Below are 18186 nucleotides of genomic sequence, written 5' to 3' on the forward strand. Positions count from 1 at the left end.
CGTCCACTTCTGAGGATAGCAAGATAAGGCTGTATTTAAGAACTTTTTTTTACCCTTTTATTTCCTATATCGTGGTTGGGTGGCGCTGGAGCAATTGTTTCTCAGAGGACATCTATCATCTATCTATTGAAGTTCTCATCATTTTTAAATAAATAACTCATTTCTCAGTTTCAAAAATAAAATGAATTAACAAAATCAACACAAAAATCCTTTCATATCAAAAGCGCTCTCAGAAATTATGTTTAAAATGATATTTCATAATATAATTCAATCAAACTTTGTAGTGCGGGCCAACAGAAACTTGGAAAGCTTATTTGTAGCGCTTCATGAGCAAAAATAGGATTAGATTATTTTAGATCAACTTGCATCTTTTCTAAGCTATTTTTTTTAAGTCTAAACTGAACTCATCATCTTTTTCGGAACATTGACTCTTTCATTGTTTGCTATTCGTCATTCCATCTTTTACGTGTAGAAACCTTCCGAATTGTACTTGGAACATTGAAGAACTGGGAGTGAGTTTCAGTGAGTGATTTTTCAGAATGATTTATAAATTATAATAGTCTTCAAAGAACTACCAGATACACGAAAGTCAGCCACACGATGCATATCCCTAGATCTAAGCTGTTTAACTGTGCGAAGCATTTTTTAAATAATGTTTGTATGGTTGTTTTTTGTTTATATAGGCTTTCATTTTTACGATAGTTAGCACGGGAACGTAGGGTTCTGAATTATTCGTTGTTCCCGTCACTATAAAATATCTAAAATGGAATTATTTAAGATTCGACAACTCAGTATCTGATATTAAATTTGCCATTAATTAAATGAAAAATGTTTTCGAATGGACTAAAATAACCTATAAAACAACGAATGATTTCTTTCAGTTCAAAAATTCCTTTTTGTTAGAACGTGTCAAGTTCATCAATCAGGATTTTTTTTTCAGTCGCAGTTTGTCCATAGAACATTTATTCATCCACACACTCTATGTGAAATCAGGAAAAAAATTAACTATTAATCTTATTAATGGCTATTAAAAAAACTTGGGATTAAAAAATTGATATTCATAAATGTAACAGATTGTAAGAATTATTATACATACATTTGTAAAATTTATTGTGTGCTTACATTGTGTTCTTGATTTCTTTTTGTTCTAGACTGAGTCAAATAGACTTATGAGAAAAATATTTGTATTTTCTGAAGAATATGTCAATATATCAAGTTCTTTAACTCTGAAAAATCAATGCTGTTGAAAAATGGAGGCTCATTGCCATAAATGAACTTGGCTCCACGTAAAGCTACTGTACACACACGATCTAATCCAAACTTTACACTCTCTTCATCCTGTATAGAAAATATAGATGTTAAAAGAAAATAGTAAAAAGGAAGAGTGACTTTATAATATTTTCCATTCAATTAACTTACTTCATAATGAATGTGGATAACATGAGTATTGTAGGTTATGGACAGCTTTGTTACAGTATCAGCCACAGTCTGATGTATAACTGGCAATGGATGGACAAGGTTAAGGACGTACATTGAAGTGGATATTATATTATAATCCAAATATCTTAAATTTTCTCGAACATGTGACTTTGTCATTAAATTTGAGGGATCTATACACAGCACAGCAGCATGAAGACCAGTACTACTTAGTTTCAAAGCAATTTCTTCAGTGAGTGAAACAGCATGGTGAATTTTCAAGTTAGTGATTTTATGTTTTTCATTAAAGCACTTCTTCATGTGTCTTGCCAGGACTGGTATGACATCTCCAGGGCCAGTAAGCTTAAAACCCAAAACATAATTTTTTAGCAAATAAGCATTTCAAAGCATCGTAGTTGTATTACCAATATTCTGAAAGTTGTTTGATTAATACCAGCACGAGGTATCAACGGTGGTTCTCCTTTCTTTCTCTTGGCGTTGGTGCTTCGCTCCATTTTTAAAACTGGACAAAATGACAAATACATAAACCTTATGGCTGCTCTATTTCTCGTATTTCGTGAAAATCACCATGACAGCGCTGCCAGAATTACCAGAATCAAATAGACTTTAAGATTTAATGTTTTTTTTTTACATACGGCAGCATACACGCATACACTGGAATCTGGATTACTGGAACAGACTAAGGTCCAGGATTCAAATTTAATTTGATTAAATTATTTTTTTAATTATTTTTCGTTTTTTTTTTTTTAATTCAGTTTGGGTTTGAATCTACTTTACAAATATTCGTGCCGAAATTGTTGATTTCTGTGAATAATTTCTTGAACAAAGTTTGTAAAGCCTTAAATTTAAAACTGGTGCTTAAAGTCATTGAATCTATTAATTGGATTCAACCCAATCATGCCAAACATAAAGAATTACAAAAGTGCGTAATATCTTGCAATGGCATAACCGGATAAGACAAACACCAGAAGAGCAATCAGATTTGAAAACACTATTAGGAAAAGCAGCATTTGTAATTACAATAATTTTTAAATTTTCACCGATGAGCTGTACAGAGACGCCTTTACAGTAGGAGGAAAAAATTAAAAGGTGTTCCATTAAATCGGTAAGAAATACCATTTTTCTGTTTGAATTAAATATAAATGGACACACGTTAACGGTTGGTTTTCATATCATGGAATTGTCACAATAGTGCCTGTAATTCTGGCAAATCATTGAGACACGGCAATCGATTCACAGTAGCTTGAGTGATTCTAAGCTCTGACCACTTGATTTTCCAATTGAAATCCTGATGAGGATCCTGCACTAACCCAAAAACCTGTTCGAAAATCCCACTGCAATTGTCGTATTGATGAGCTGTTCCACAAACTCCTATGATGACCATACCATGTGGGTCCTTCCTTTCTCGAACTCCGTTCGAACTGAGGTTTGGATTAAGAAGAAATCCATGTTGGCACAACAGCATTTGAAGTAGATTGGCAGCCTATCAAAGAAATAATGCTTACAGATTCTGTACCAACAACAAAATATATCAAAAGTTGGGCACAAGTGGCTGATGATATCAAACATATACCTCATCTGAGCCTATCATTTCTTGACAGTCAGTTGCAGCAGAAGAATTCAAAGTGATTTTCAGTCTCGCATCTCTCCAAAACTGCTCAGATAATTGTGTACCAATGGCAGATTGCTTGTGAACTGCAAAGAGCAACTCATAAAACCATTTGGTGAATTGGAGACCCATTTCTGGTGTCGAAGGTGGAGGTTCTTGATGACTGATGGAAACAGTTGATGTGGGTGACACAACAGCAGCAATCTGTTTTGGTTCAGAATTCCAAAGCTCTAGTGTTCGAGCGATGAGAGCAGCTTTCTCAGCTTGTCCACTGATGGGTATTTTCCTTGCATTGAGATACTCAAACAGAATAGCTCTGGTTAACTTTTTGCGATTCAAGAACCAGAAGGCAGACTCTGAATGAAGTATAATTGCATCGATGGCATCTGCAATGGAAAATAGATTCATAAATGACTAAAAATAGATTTCCTTGTAGTAAAAAAAAATGATGCCAACCATTGACTGAAGTGAAAGCGAGTGCTCGTTTCGTGGCTGTGTCGGCCAAGGCGTACACGACATCATTTTCCAATCTCGAAAGCAAATCCCTAATTCCAGTGATTTCACCAGGCAGCATTTTCTTCACGCCACTCGAAGTGAACCCCAGGAAACCATAATAGTAAACAACAGGTACCAACAGAGAAGCCTCTTCTGGCCGGCTTTGCATTTCCAAGCGCATCAATATTTGAAGATGCGTTTGGCCGTTTGCGGCGTGCCATAAAAATTCGCCTCGCTGAAAAACAAAAAACAAAAAAAGGGAATTGCCTGCATATATACCTCAGTCGCCAAAAGTACTATCTCTCTTTTATTTTGATTACAGTCGGAAAAAGAACATATAGCCTACAGACTACAGTAAAATGGTGTGCCGTTTTCTTTCCATCAATTTTTACGATGCGAGCAAAACAAGACCGCCGAATTTATTCGTTTCATCCGCGAGCCTATGTGGACGACGGTAGGCTTTCTTTTATATTCTCATCGTCTCGCCAATGTCATCTCTCCCATTCTGGGGGAAAAGTCTTATATTCCTATCGAAGCGTTGAATAATATCTGCCCGTCTTTTATGTATTTATAACCCATTTTAAGACGGACTGCGCTGGCCTTTCCACCAAAAAGGGTGTACACACACCGGACATGTAGAAATATGTCGGTCGACAGAACCAATATAAGTCACGGCCAAACATCCATACAACCCAGAAAAACAATTTTTCTAAATATCAGTGACTGAAATAAGATAACCACACCGACAAGGAATTAAACAACACTTTTTTTTTTATTTGGCATAAAATAATATTTTTTTTGTCAAATTGGGGCTGTTGTCACAAAAAGGAAATTGGCGGCAAGAACCTGCAAAAAAAAAATGGGGAAATTTCTCTTCAGGTGTAATTGGGATTCGTGAAATACATAATAAAAAAAAGAGGGGGAAAAATAAAGAAGAAGAACTGAAATTTAATTTTTAAAAAGAAAAAGAAAAGAAAAAGAAAAAGAGCGCGTCAAGTTCTGGGTCGGTCATTCACCCTGGCCGTTCAACAGTGTTGGTATATATACACGCGCACAGGGCATGTATATAAAGTATATACACGGGCCAGTAGATCCGATTCGATCTGAATGGGGTTTTCTATTTCCCTGCTGATGCACAGCCGTTGCTGCTGCTGCTGCTGCTGCTCCTTCTCTTCATATTTCGTTTCTCTTCATGGCGTTTGTTACGTGCTCACCGACCGACGGAATCGAGAAAAAAAAATAAAAATATTTGGGCACCTCTCCGGAAAAGAAATTCTATAGGCGTAAATAAATCAAATTTGATATATTATAACTTAAAAAAAAAATTAAAAATAATAAAACGGTGAAAGAATGAAATCGAAAAAAATGTTTCACATTGTCTACTACAAACAAATTTTTATAATATAACTAGATAGGTATATATTCTTTGATGCATTGTGTATAATACGTATGTACAGCTAGATAATCATTGGAGGGGGGACCCACCTTATTGTGTTCGGTTCTACAGTTAACGGGCGCGGGTTGAATGAACTCGGGGACGCGGCTGTCGTTTTTGTCTACATTTCCGCGCCCTGGTCAATCAGTCGATCCATTTTCTTTCCTTTTTCTTTCCTTTTCCTTTAACGAAATTGCTTTCGTCGTCGGACTGACGAGCGAAATCCTCCCCATATCCTTGGCCAGCGCCAAAAAAACCAAACAAACCCTAAACAATTTAAAAAAACAATTGACAAATAATGTTCAGCCAAACTCAAAGAAAAAACAAACAAACCAAAAGAAAATGGCAGGATGAAAAAGAAGAATTGCGGCTTGTTATGTTAGATGGGCGTGTTGAGGGAGGGGGGAATTTAAACACACACGTATACACTATACACTCATCCCGCCGATATTATTTCTCCGGGTTCACATCATAAGAGTCGAAGCGCGGTAACAACCCGAAATGACTTTTTTACCTTTGGTCGAGGTAGGGGGAGAATATAGGGGTGGACTTGGGTGGTGTGTATATCCAAGAGGTCAATCGCCCAAGTTTGTCTCTCTCAACAGCAGGTGTGATTATACTGGCTGACCAAGGGGACGAAGGTCAGTCCAAGTTGAAATAGAAGACGAAACAAATGAGTTGTATAGTTATCTTTACCCCACCAAACCATCCCAATTTGCTGGGGGATGTATCTGTTTACACAGATCAATCGATTCGACTCTATTATTTATATCCACAAACGTTTGGTTGAATATATATATATGTACCTGTGTGAGTGTGAGTCTGTGGCAGCAGCATTAAAGCCAATCACATTTGAAAAATTAACATATGTGATATAAATCTAATGTATATGTATAAAATTTTGGAGCGAGAGTGAGAAGAGAGGGGATTTTTCGTGGGGGGGAAATCAGACGAGGGGAAGAAAAGTAAAAAAGAACAAGACCATGGAAAAAAGGAAAAAAAGAAAAAAGGACTCGGTTGTGTCGGTCATTCACCTTATCCATGGGTTCTGAAATACTCCAACGTATAGGTAGGTATATATATATTATATGTAACCGTTGTGCTGCTGCTGCTGCTGCTGTGCACGGGGAAAATTGTGTGAGGACTCCCGGATAACAATGTCAGGTATTTTCTCCACGTTTTTTTTTTTTTTTTCTCTTCTCTCTCCTTCTTCCTTATTTCTTTTTTCTTCTTCTTATTTTTTTTCCCCTGGCCGTTCAAGTGTTTTTTGATTCGTCTATAATGGAAATGGTGGAAAAAAGAAGATGGGGTGGCCAGAGATTTGCATTTTTCTCTTGTCTATAGTTCATTTTTCTTTTTGTTCTGTCGGATTGTGAAGAGACCCCCACCGCCCAACTGCTGGAAAGTGAAAACTAGACGACGGAGCACACAGACACGAGCAAACGGCTATAAAAGAGAAAGAGACAATAACTTGAGGGTGGGTGGTAATTCTTATTCTTCTTCTTCTTCTTCTTCTTCTTCTTCTTCAAAAAAAAAAGAAGAAGAACTATATAGTCGTCTACCCTATATAAATATGTATATTTCTAGGTGAAACAGACTAAACCCATACGAGCTGAGAGAGGGCAAAAAAAGGGGGGCGACCAGCACACAGCAGACCGACAGGGGGGAGGTAGAAAAGGAGGATTGAGGGGGAGTACTACAAGAGTCGACTCTCTTTGATGACACTTTTTACTTCTATATGGACATGCTGTTGCTTCCGGGGTAGGATAGACTTGGAAGATGGGCTGTACACAGCACACACATGGTGGTAAATGTAAACCAGACTATATAGACAACACCGTCAAATATGAAATGGGTGGGAGTTCAAGAGACACACCAAGGAAGGAGGTGGACGAAAATAAAAAATGCCAACGGAGAAAAGAAGAGGGACGAAGAAGAGGCGGCCCAATCGGATTGGATTGTCTCCTCTGCTCCGTTTCACTTTCATTTCCTCGAGTGAACTGATTTGCTCTCTCTTTAATATAGGCGCACTGCTTTCTCGGCATTAGAGGCCCTTTCCTTTCACCTCCAACTCAAAGAAGCTCAAAAATATGAAAGAAAAAAAGAAAAAACCTTTTTTTAATTTTTTCGTCGTCTGGTGACCGGAGAAGAAGAAAAGAGACAACCCAACCAAGTCTTTTGTGTAGCGCTATACATATCGTGGTGGCGGATAGCCCATGAGAATATCAATACATGGAGAAAAGACACTTTCATTTCATGTCGACCCAAAGTATTTACGTGTATCAAAAGCGGGGGTGAAAGGGAATGAAATAGGAGCGGGCCAATCCAACAGCCTAGAATGTAGCCACTTTGCAGCTTGGCGGTGAAAGAAAAAAAGAAGAAGACGACAAAAATCCAACAAAGACTTTTTCTTCGCTACATTTCTTTTGGCCCCCAAAAAACATCAAAAGAAATGAAATCCCTCCGGTAGAAAAAAAGAAAAGAAAAAATTGAGCGTTCAATCAATTCTCATTGTAAAATATGATATAGCTATGTTCGATTTATTGTATATGCTGTACAATGGGATTTAGATGGATATCCTAAGTCCCCAAGCGTTGATGACCCTCCACGGACCCGGGTCAAACCTTCCATTCATTTCCTTTTCCGGGGTCTTGGAAATCCGGAAAAAAAGAGTATAGGATATAACTGGAGTAGACCCATAGAATTGAACCGGCGAATAGAGTTGAATAGTTTGACACGAAGCTGACTCAATGCCTATCAATAATTCTTGATTACACACAAGTCAGGAGGTGGGACTGTCAATATACATAAGGCGCGGAAGGAATCGCGATTAGCTTTTTCTTTAAAAAAAAATAGAAAATTAATAATAAAATAACTCGAGTGTAGAGAAAGAATACACCACAAAAATATTAAGGACGGAAAAAAAAAAGAAATATACAAGAAGAAAAAAAGCAAGGTACGTCCTAGTTCGCTGGAGGCGTTCGCACGTGGGGGTCACAGTCGGTCATTGCCACAATTTTTACCTTTTCCTTTTATTTTATTTTTTATTTTTTTCTTCCTTTCTTCTTCCTGTAGCAGCGACGCGGATACCCTCCTGGTTTTCTCGGGGTTCTATTTCTCCCTCTTCTTCTTTTACTTATTATTCGACAGCATATATAATACTATAAAAGGGCAAGAATATAATAAGTCTAGAGGGGGGAATGTAATACACTGTTGTATAAGACTGTGACTATACAAGACCCGCCGTCCGTCCGTCCATTCGTTCGTCATTATCTTTTATTTTATCTTTTATTTTATATTTTCTCCTGGCCGGTTTGATTCTATTTCGAGTTAAGTCACTTTTGAGGTTTACCCCGTCCGTTTTGTTGTCTTCTACTCTCACCGACTGATCGATCGAATTCCTTCACGTACATATAGTAAATAATAATCACGGAAATGAATTTCAGACTCCAACGCCACATTATCTTCACACTGTATGCAGAGGGCCCCTCCATTGGCTGGCGCCGATTGCCATCGTCCGTAACATCCAGGGAGGACCTCTGCTGCGAGGAATTTCTTTGCCAAAAATAAATAACAAAAAATAAAAAGGGGGGAACTTTCTTATCTTTTTTAGCCTCTCTCAGCCGATGGCTTACGTGCATTACAAGTTTTATTATATGTACGTTTGTGCTGTGTGTGTTGGTGGGACCGCCCGTTGCGTGGAGCGACGATTTGTATCCGCATTGGATGATGGCCCACGACCCCCTCAATGCGGAGGTCTTCGACCCCTCGGCAGGAGAAAGTGTCACTCGGCTCTTTCCTCATTCAACGTAATTTAACAACAAGAAGAAAAAGAAAACTTGTTACGCGTTCGACCAGGGAAACTTGTGACACTCGTCCTTCATTCACGACGTTTTTTTGTGTTTTTTTTTTCGCGTCTACAATTTTAGCACCGCGCAATAATAGTAAAAAAGCAACGAAGAAGAAATTAGAAATCCACCCGGGGAAATGTCTACCATAAAGACTATATAGAACTTGTTACAGTTTCCCTAAATGGTAACGCAGTCGTATATTTATACGTCCCACACGTCTACATACTATATCCTTAAAAAGAAGCAGGCCAAAAAATAATCCTAGAATGTCAAACTTTCTTTTAATTGCGACACACAGAGCGCGCAACCGGTGGTCGCGTGAGTGTCGAAACAGTTGGTGGTGGCCTTTTATAAATTCTACTATAGTCCGTACTTAGGTATATCAGGCGTGACTCATTTCCAGATCGCATTGATGGTTGCAAGCGGAGTTATAGTGCCGATAATATTCAGCGGAAACATATCCAATTATTTGTAGGAGCTATGCCAACCTACTGGCACAGATCGGGAAATTGCGAAAAAACTTTCGCGATAGGCCAGGGGGCAGAATGACGAGATCCCGCGCGATGACGTCGGTTTTTGTTCCCCACTTTTGCATCGCGGGGAAGAATGGTCTATTATATTGGCACACAGTATGCCGCGGCTACATCTGCGTCTCTCCTGACCTCGATAGCGACCAACTCGACACATACGAAATGCGTCCGAAAAAAAGTTTTTTCCCAATTTCATTTTGACGTCCAAAAAACCAAAAATGACGAGCGGGTTTTTTTCTAGCGCGAGCCGCCCAGCACGCGGAAATGTCACCTTTTTATGTACCTGTAAATGCTGTGTACCCACTGGTAATACTGTAAATACAACAACATATTATAAACATGCGACATTTCAAACCAAAAAAAGAAAAAAACAAAAAACCAACTATTTTATTTCTTTCCTTTTATTAATTTTTTTGTTTCTTTCGTGTGCGGCTTTGGGACTCCGGGTGGCCGCCGATGGTTTTTCTTGGTCGTGCGCTTCCAGGAGAAAAGAGCAGCTCACAGCATTGCGGTCGGCACGGAAAAAAAAGCGACTCAAAAGAAATGCGAGTCTCGAGAGTCGTCGAGAGAGAAGAAGAAGAAGAAGAGAAGGAAAAAGAAACGGGGTAATAGCAATAATGGGCAAATAAAGAATCAAAAGGAAAGAGAAGAGAGAGAAAGAAGAAAAAGGAGGAATATCAAATAATAAAAAAAACAGCACAAAAGGCAGAAGGCAGAGCGAAAATTGCATCACGACTGTGACCTACAGAGAACAAGCGCAACGTCCCGGGATAGCCGCGAGCACATCGCGCGGCGAACGAACGAACGTAACCGACTGAAACAGCAAAAAAAAGGAAAAAAATATATAAAAATAAAAACAAGTGCCCTGATGCACGCAACAACCTGCCGGCTTTTTGGCTGTCTAGGCTGTTGGAAATTTTTGTTTTTTCGTCTGTATATGTAAGCAGGAAAGAGCTAAGAAAAAGAAAAAGAAAAAGAAAAAGAAGAAAAAAAGCGGACGCCATTGACCTGAAGCGAGCGAACGAAGCGGCGGCTATATAGCAGAGCATCCACTTCCGCGTTATACTTTGGCACGTTCGCTTCGCCTAGAGAACATTCATTCAACTCTTTTTTTCTTCTTCATACTTCTTTCCAGCGCCGACTTTAATTCTATTTTCCCTTTTTTTTATGAAAACATTTTCCAGATCGCGGATGCTCACTCCTGTACCTCAAAAGAAATTCATCGAATTCGTCAGTTCATTCTGGACGAGTTGAAATTGAATGAGAAAGATCCAACGGTATCCAATAAACAGAAATGGATCAAAAGTGTTTGATAAATTATACATTTCCAGACGAATGACGATGGAACAAAATGGAGTGAACGAAAAAATAGGCAGAGCTCTATTGAAGCTTCTGCTGCCTGTTAAAGCCTGATTTTGTGCCCGAGTGTATGTATATTATAGCTATAGGAGATATATCTGATAGCTGAGTAGTATGACGGTGCCCAAAAACTCGTCGGGCATTGCCCCAGTGAACCCGCCCGAGAACCCGGAGAGTTTTTGGTGCCGCCAACAGGGAGAAGAAGAAGAAGAAGGAGAAGAGAAAGACGAGTCCCACACCATTGAGTGAGTGAGCGAATGGTGGAGAAAAAAAGGAATAAGGAAGAGAAAATATCAAAAAAAGAATAGATTCTTTCGGAAAAAAAAAGAAGAAGTTGTGGGGGGCGATGGGTATTCGGTGCTGGTCGTGTGGAGAAAAGGGAGAAAGAAGAGGAATGAATCAAAAAGGAGAAGAAAACCCAAAGTGGAAGACAAATCAAAGAAGAAGAAGAGATAGAACAGCGACATTATAAGAGCCTTAGATTCTTATTCTACATTCGTTTGTCATAATATTCTTTATCTGCAGTGCATCTGCTGAGAAGCCTGTGATGTCACGAATGACGTCCATCGCGGGTCTCCTCTCTCTATATCACTCTTTGCCGGTAATTCCCGTTCAAAATGGGGGGGAAAAGAGTTCAATACACCTGAATCGATGCAGCCAGCAGCAAGACAATCACGAGAAGACCTGTCGATGCTCGAGAGCTGTCACAAAATGGTCGTTCGTGATCTTATGATCTTATTTTCTACGGACGATTTTCACGCTCAATTTATTTCAGTTACTCTCGATTGTTTCTCCCGATAAAAAGACAAAAGCCACGACTTTCCGCTGAGCTGTCGCCCGATGTTTAGAGTCAACAAAATAAAGGGACGCCGGGCAAGAAACTAAAAAAAAAATAACTAAAACTAAAACGAGTCCTCATTTATTCGTTCGTCTATTCTTTTTTTCCATAAAAAGTTTGGGTTATTATTAGCCAAAGGGAATATCGATGCGAAGACAGGCTATACATGTCCAATGGCTTGGGGTTCTCGTGTGTATATTTTGCTGGATGCGCAGCAAAGGCGGACGATGCCGTGTTATTAGCGCTAGCTAGCCGGTCGTTTGTTACACGGGAGCAAAGCCAGAATATATGTAGAGAATCAAGTTCGCTGCCCCGGCCGGCTCGTCGTCGCTCCTATACTACTGCGCACACACCGGTTCTCGGCCAGCAACAGTCTGTCTGTCTGTCTGCTGATGGCCAGCATCAGCAAATCGACACAAGGAGAGAAGCCACCAGCTTTACAGAGGATGAGCAACCAACCAACCTGATGGTGTCTTGGCCAATCTTGCTCGTAGGCTTTGTCTTATAACAAAATAAAGAAGAAGAAGAAGCTATATTTCTCGTTTCTTAGCTGAAGAAAATGGCGGAGAGATCATCTGCTGTCGGTTGGGGTCCATCAAACGTCCGTCCAAGAAAAGCCATTATACTAAACGTATAGACTTATTTAGGTGTAATGAAATAAAGTGCGTCATTATATGCCGTAGATGTCGAACGGAGAGGAAACCGGCTGGGATGAGGATGATGCGCATCGCCAAAAAGTTTGTTAAGGTGAGAGCGAGCGAACGCATCGGTCAGCATCAAATTGAGTTGCGGCAACAGGTTGGGCCAAGAGCTCGTTGACCGTGACATTCTTGGCTGCATAAATCATCTAGTCTAGATCATTCAATTCGGGCACCGTATCAACAATGTCCACTACAACTAGACATTTGGCAGCTGAAAAAGTCTTCGGTTGTACTTCATTTTTAGATGCGCAAAAAATTAAGATCCATCCGACATCTAATATAACAATCGGCTGCATGCGCTACTTATTTTTCTGCTAGGTTATTATTATTATTAGTCTGATTACATCCGCGTACTCGATTACCTTTGATGATGCAGGACATTTGGGGGGGGGCATTTGTGTGCGTGTCGAGCAACGGTGGAACATAATATTAACCAACCCCGTCCGAGCGGGTCTCTCACTGTCTATTACAAGGTGGAATACAAGATGGATAGACAACCTCTCTCTTGTCTTTTCGTTCTTATGTTCGAAGTACAGTAAATTTAATTTGGTTCGAAAATAGATGAGACTCATCGTAGAGCAGCCGAGAGCAGCGCTCGACTGTCCGGACCGACCGATAACGGGATCGCGTTCCTCTGCGCCGTGAACTGAAACTCCAATGGAAACTCCTTGGTTCTCCGCTGGTGTTATTTCCTTTTTCCTTTTTTTTTTTTTCATTTGTTTGTTTTTTCTCACTTCTTTTATTACAGTCAACGGTCCGGTGTCTTTTCTTAACCAGAAATGTAATCATTTCCGTTTGGCTGTGACGATCTTTTAATTGAAATTTTTGTAATTGCAAACATTCCATCAAGTACTCGACTATAGTTTCTCTTCCTATAAAGTACGAAAAAAAATGTCGTGATGCTGTTCAACAGGCGAAAAAAAATGTTGTCTGATGAGCCGATTGAGGACGACGGCCGACCAGAGGGAAATAAAAAAAAAAAAAAAAAAGAAATATAGTAGGAAAAAAAAAAGGCGGTTGAACGCGTGAGCAACCGTCTTTCTGCTGGCGGTGCAAGTCCATAAGAGAAATATCTATAACAGCTGCCTTTTTAAAAATTTTATTTTATTTTATTTTTTCTTCTGGGTTACTGCCGGCCTGTGTCCGACAATGAATGATGACGTACATATACGTATCGCGGCCACACTCAACATCGGTGACGTCACGTGGCCGAGCGGCGTGACTCGAACGCCTTGGCCCCCAACGCCCGTCTCATCATCACCACTTCCAGCAGCAGTGGGGGTGTGCAAGCGACAGAGCGAGCCCAGCTATTCCAGCTCTATACAAAAACATTCACATAGGACAGCAGCAGCAGCAGTAGAGAAATAAAGACAAATGTCTAGTTCCTCCCTCTGTGGAGTGGGTAGCTCCGCCCAGCTGGTCTTTAAGCCCCGCCCTCACCTGCCCCAACTCATCCGCACTCGGGCGCTGACGGATCTGTGTGTGTGAGCCCAAGCAGTCGACATCCTTACGGCAGCAGCAGCTATATACCTGGCTGCGCTGGTGGCTGCAGCAGGACATTCAGCCACTCGGCTCCGTACCAGACGCACCTACCAAAACCTCCATTTTTCCCTTTTTTTTCTCTCTCCTTCTTCGGTTCGGTAGTGGCAGTCCGGCCATCCGTTTCCCCTCCTTTTTCTCTCCAAACACGGCCATCAGTTGAATTTGCTATTCACCCCCCCCCCCCTCCCCACTCCCGTTCACTTCTTGTCATTTCATTTCCATTTCCGACCGGAATTCCTCGTTTTTCTTCTTCTTTTGAAAGGAAAGGCCATCGACTCGATCCGAATTGATTGAAATCCAATTTCTCAGGATGTCTCCGAAACTAGATCCCACCGGCCTTTACTAACGAGCCACATCTCTCGTCCCGCCAATTTTTCAAAAAAAGAAAAAGAGAGCTACTTCCTTTTTTGGACTTGCAATCCATTCCCCCCCTCTACACACAAACACAAACACACAAACAGAATTACACGATGGCGAATACAATGGTCCAGCAATCCAGCAATGTCCCACTCGACCCAACCGGCCTCTACTAATCCGTGTCGCACTCGAAGAGCCGAGAAGATCGAGAGAATGCGGAACGCTTCCATCGTGCGGAAGCCATCCGGCCGAAGCAGCCGGCGGATCAGGCTGCTGCTGCCATCATCATCGCTGCTGGCCGTCGTCTTGTTGGGAACCTTTCTTGGACTGTGCTGCGATGTGACGGTGCTGGCTGCTGCTGCTGCTGGCGACGGTTACTCGATTCCGGCTGACGCCATCCGAATCGAAGCGGAGGAGCTGACGGCCGCCCAGCTGACTCGACATCTGGCTGGATTGATCGGAAACGACAGCAGCGCCAACCGTTTGGACGGGCGCCCAACCATTGACGAGCGAGTCAATGGCAAGGACTCGGAAGACTTGGAGGAACGTGGTGAACTTGAAGAACAAGAAGAACGAGTCGGCAACCAGCGTGAAGCAGCAGCAGACGACGACGGCGACGACGGCCGTCATCATCTTCCCACGGCTCTGGCCCGGCTCAATGCTCTTCTACGGGCGGCCGAGGAGCGCAAGGAAAAACTCGAGTCAAATGCCGCCGTGTCTCGTCTACTCTCCATCAACCGCGGAGGATTCTTCCGTGGATGTAAGTCTCATTTCTTTTTCTTGATTTTGAAAAATTTATTTGGTGTCTATCGTTTTGGATTCGCATAAAGTAGACCGTGGCTGAATAGTTTGACCATTTCCGCACGCAAAATAGTCGCCAATTATTTCGTAGGAAATTTATTTCGGCATTTGTTATTCAATTTTTGTTTTGATATCTCACGTCCTTAAATTCCTATTGTGGTCAAACGCCAACGCACAAGTAATAAAAAGGAAAAGAAATCATTTGTCATCATCAAATTGCTTGACCGCGATCGAAAATTGAAACGGCCAAAGTGAAAGGCATCCGGTCTGCAGTTGCGCAGAGTTTCAACTTTCACGTTCGCCCTTTTAGTTTATACTACCTACCTCGTCGTCGAGTATAGGCCACTTGTTTTTATTTTAATTATCTTTTTGGTAAAAATAATTCTCTCTTTTTTTTCCTGGACCTGTTGATCCTATGCATAAATTTAAAAATTGAGCCGTCATGACTTTGATTATTTTCTGGTTGTCATTGATCGTTGAAATTCTCGGATCTGGGCTGCGGCCGCACAGTGCCAATTCTGATGTCATCATTCGTGACCTACTTATGAAACAAGAAATGGTAAAACGGTGTCGGCAGCACATATAATCACTGCTGCGGTCCGTAACAGACAGCGAGCAAACAAACAAGAATTTAGAACTAAAAAAAACAACTAAAGTTTTCCACACAAGAAACGGCAATGGGAAATGCCAGCAGTCGAGAGTTGTTTGTATATTGTTGAGGTCGTTGAATTGTTTTCTTCAGTCACTCCGCCGTCGAATTATTAGAGATATAAAAACACATTTCCCTGGAAATCTCATTCCCAGACGTTGTGTTGTTGTTGCGCTCCAATTTCTTATTTCCATATCGCCGGAATTTCGATTACGTCCAATCATTGTGTGCGATCTCTCTCCTGTTACACTCGTATTCGTTTAAAACTCTATTTAATTTTGTTTTTCAATCTCCATATACGCCGGCGTTGCGGAGAGACAGGAACAGCGGAGCAACAGGGTTAAATTGGAAAGAAACAAAACAAAACAAAACAAAACCAAAACCAAACAATTGACCGAATCAAACCGGTCCGCTTTTCTTTTCCCTTTAAGTGTTTCAAAAAAAATAATGCGAAGGTTTGGGCGTTGTCAATGACAGCACGCAATCGACTTCGAGATATTCGGTTGATAATATACAACCTATCCGCACACACAGGAGAGAGATATGAGTACAAATAGAAATCGATCATTTACATAGACGACTGTGTCTTCCAGGTATTATCCCCGTGCCCTGTTACAGAATAGATATTAGGCCTATACGAACAAGTCGCGTTATGCAAATCGCCATCATTGGGTATACGTGCGATGGATTAGATATTATGCAGCCATTAGGAAATAAGTCCTTGCCACTTGGCAAATTCCTAGAATGTTGACGTTTATATCTAATTCGCTTCTTTTTTTCTTTTGCTTGCCCCCATGGTGTGCAGTGCTGGTCGTGTGGGTGCCGGTCAGCTTCCTGTTGCCCACGCTCGCCCATCGTCCTCCGACTTACTACCGAGGTCGGGCCAGTCGCGAAAGGCACCACCCAGCATTGGAAAGGGACGACAACAACATCATCGACGTTCATGACGGGTCACCCGCCGACAGCAGACCCGCCAAATCCGCCGGCCGCTACAACGCTCAGTCGTCCGACTACAAGTTCGAGTCGCACTACGGGCCGCTGCTGTCGCGGCTGGAGGCTTACTTCACTCTCATGAAGATCGACAACCTCGACTGCCGCTGGAAGCTCACCTGCTACGCCAGCCAGCAGCCGGATGCCTATCAGCCGCTGTCCAATTTGTTGCGGCGCCTTTTCGAGCGGAGCAGCAAACCGGAAGCGGCCAAAGCCAAGCAAGACTATCATCCGGCGCTCAAGAGATTCTTCACCTACGTCTGGGCCGACAAGAAGGGCTCGCGCTTCAAATCGGCCCAGCAGTGCGACGCCGAGTACAAACTCTGCCCGGCTCCCGTCCACCGACTCATCCGGATGGACATGATTCGCTTCTGGCAGAAATTGTCGAAACGCTTCGCCATTCAGCTGCAGGACGAGTGATGAGGACGGCGACCAGCAGCAATTTGTTTTTTTCCATCCCACCAGCCCATTCACCGCATCAACAGTTCAACACATATCCACGCCGCCTTAATTTTCTTTTCCCATCCATTTTCTCCCATTTCTATTCGTAACGCCTTCTTGAGATTACTTTTGATAATTTTATTTAGCGATTTAATGGCTTCTAAACGTGATAATACTAGGTGAGGACGATTTATTTTGGGCAGGAGAATTTTTTTTTGTTTGGAAAGTAGTAGATATTTTTTTAAAATTATTATTATTTTTCTTTTAAAGAAGTGGGAAAGATAGCGACATCTAGCGAATACGGATGTCGTCGTACATGTGAATAGAATCTATTTCCGGGAGTGGTCGAAAGCATCCGCAAAGGATTGCTCCCTCCCAAAAATAATTATAAATCGAGCGAAAGAAATAAAGAGAAAAAGAAAAAAAAGAAGGGGAAGAAAAATAGGAAAACGCTAAAAAATTAATAAAAGAAAATATTGATTCAAATAATAATAAAATAAAAAAACACATTAAAAAAACGAAAAAAAAAAATCAAGCACAAAGAAAGAGAGAAATTATTATTTTTCTATTTATATTTAAATTTAAATGAAGATCAGGGTTAGTAATTTGACGATTGCGTCCATGCCAAGATTCCTAAAAAAAAAAATGCATGTATAAATTGTAGCGCTCTCATTTATTCACCAGCCGCATTTCTGACTGAAGCAGCATGGAGATTATATAACGTTGTACGAAAGAGACGACTAAAATAAAATAAAAAACAGCCACAAGAGACGTATACCCATGTATCATGTAGCCCTGAAACCTGTTGGGTAACAGCAAAAACAAAAAATATATGCAAATCGATATCGCGATACACAAATCTGACTCTGATGTTATTTCATTATTTTTCTTTAAATTCCAATGAATTGGTGCCAATTCCGGATGCCACCACCCCTTTTTAGAAAAAGTCACGCTTGGATAGACCCCCCCCCCCCCCAAAAAAAAAAAAAAGATTGACGTTTATTCTCACGATTGGTAACCCCCGTCCCTCCAAAAAATAAAATAAAACTCGAATAAAAAGAAAGTCAAATCTAAATTCACGAAAGCCCTTGAATAAATGAAATCAGGCTGCTGTCGGAGAATTGAATGCGGAACTTATGCGCTTGTAAGGA

The 18186-nt window shown here is 41.0% G+C and overlaps 2 protein-coding genes across 2 annotated transcripts; one reads left to right on the plus strand and one right to left on the minus strand.

Annotated features, from left to right (window-relative positions):
• Positions 1 to 1167: 1167 nt before the first annotated feature.
• On the minus strand, positions 1168 to 3725 carry LOC124335922 (uncharacterized protein C3orf38 homolog). Its single transcript, XM_046789433.1, has 5 exons — positions 3503 to 3725; positions 3011 to 3432; positions 1842 to 2920; positions 1420 to 1779; positions 1168 to 1338 (listed from the first exon to the last, which is right to left on the minus strand). The coding sequence occupies exons 1-3, from the start codon at positions 3720 to 3722 to the stop codon at positions 2621 to 2623; spliced, it is 942 nt and encodes a 313-aa protein (XP_046645389.1). The 5' UTR covers positions 3723 to 3725; the 3' UTR covers positions 1168 to 1338; positions 1420 to 1779; positions 1842 to 2620.
• Positions 3726 to 13769: 10044 nt separating this feature from the next.
• LOC124338562 lies at positions 13770 to 17899 on the plus strand. The gene is made up of 2 exons (XM_046792655.1): positions 13770 to 14914; positions 16410 to 17899. The coding sequence occupies exons 1-2, from the start codon at positions 14299 to 14301 to the stop codon at positions 17012 to 17014; spliced, it is 1221 nt and encodes a 406-aa protein (XP_046648611.1). The 5' UTR covers positions 13770 to 14298; the 3' UTR covers positions 17015 to 17899.
• Positions 17900 to 18186: the final 287 nt, after the last annotated feature.

This window comes from Daphnia pulicaria, chromosome 4 (assembly GCF_021234035.1).
Source record: "Daphnia pulicaria isolate SC F1-1A chromosome 4, SC_F0-13Bv2, whole genome shotgun sequence".
NCBI classification, from domain to species: Eukaryota; Metazoa; Arthropoda; class Branchiopoda; order Diplostraca; family Daphniidae; genus Daphnia; species Daphnia pulicaria.

Coding starts and splice junctions, on each gene's coding strand:
- LOC124335922 (XM_046789433.1), bottom strand. CDS start 3,722: ATGCGCTTGGAAATGCAAAGCCGGCCAGAAGAGGCTTCTCTGTTGGTA. Junction 3,433..3,502: donor CGCTTTCACTTCAGTCAATG/GTTGGCATCATT, acceptor TTTCCATTGCAG/ATGCCATCGATGCAATTATA. Junction 2,921..3,010: donor AAATGATAGGCTCAGATGAG/GTATATGTTTGA, acceptor TTTCTTTGATAG/GCTGCCAATCTACTTCAAAT.
- LOC124338562 (XM_046792655.1), top strand. CDS start 14,299: ATGTCCCACTCGACCCAACCGGCCTCTACTAATCCGTGTCGCACTCGA. Junction 14,915..16,409: donor CGGAGGATTCTTCCGTGGAT/GTAAGTCTCATT, acceptor CATGGTGTGCAG/TGCTGGTCGTGTGGGTGCCG.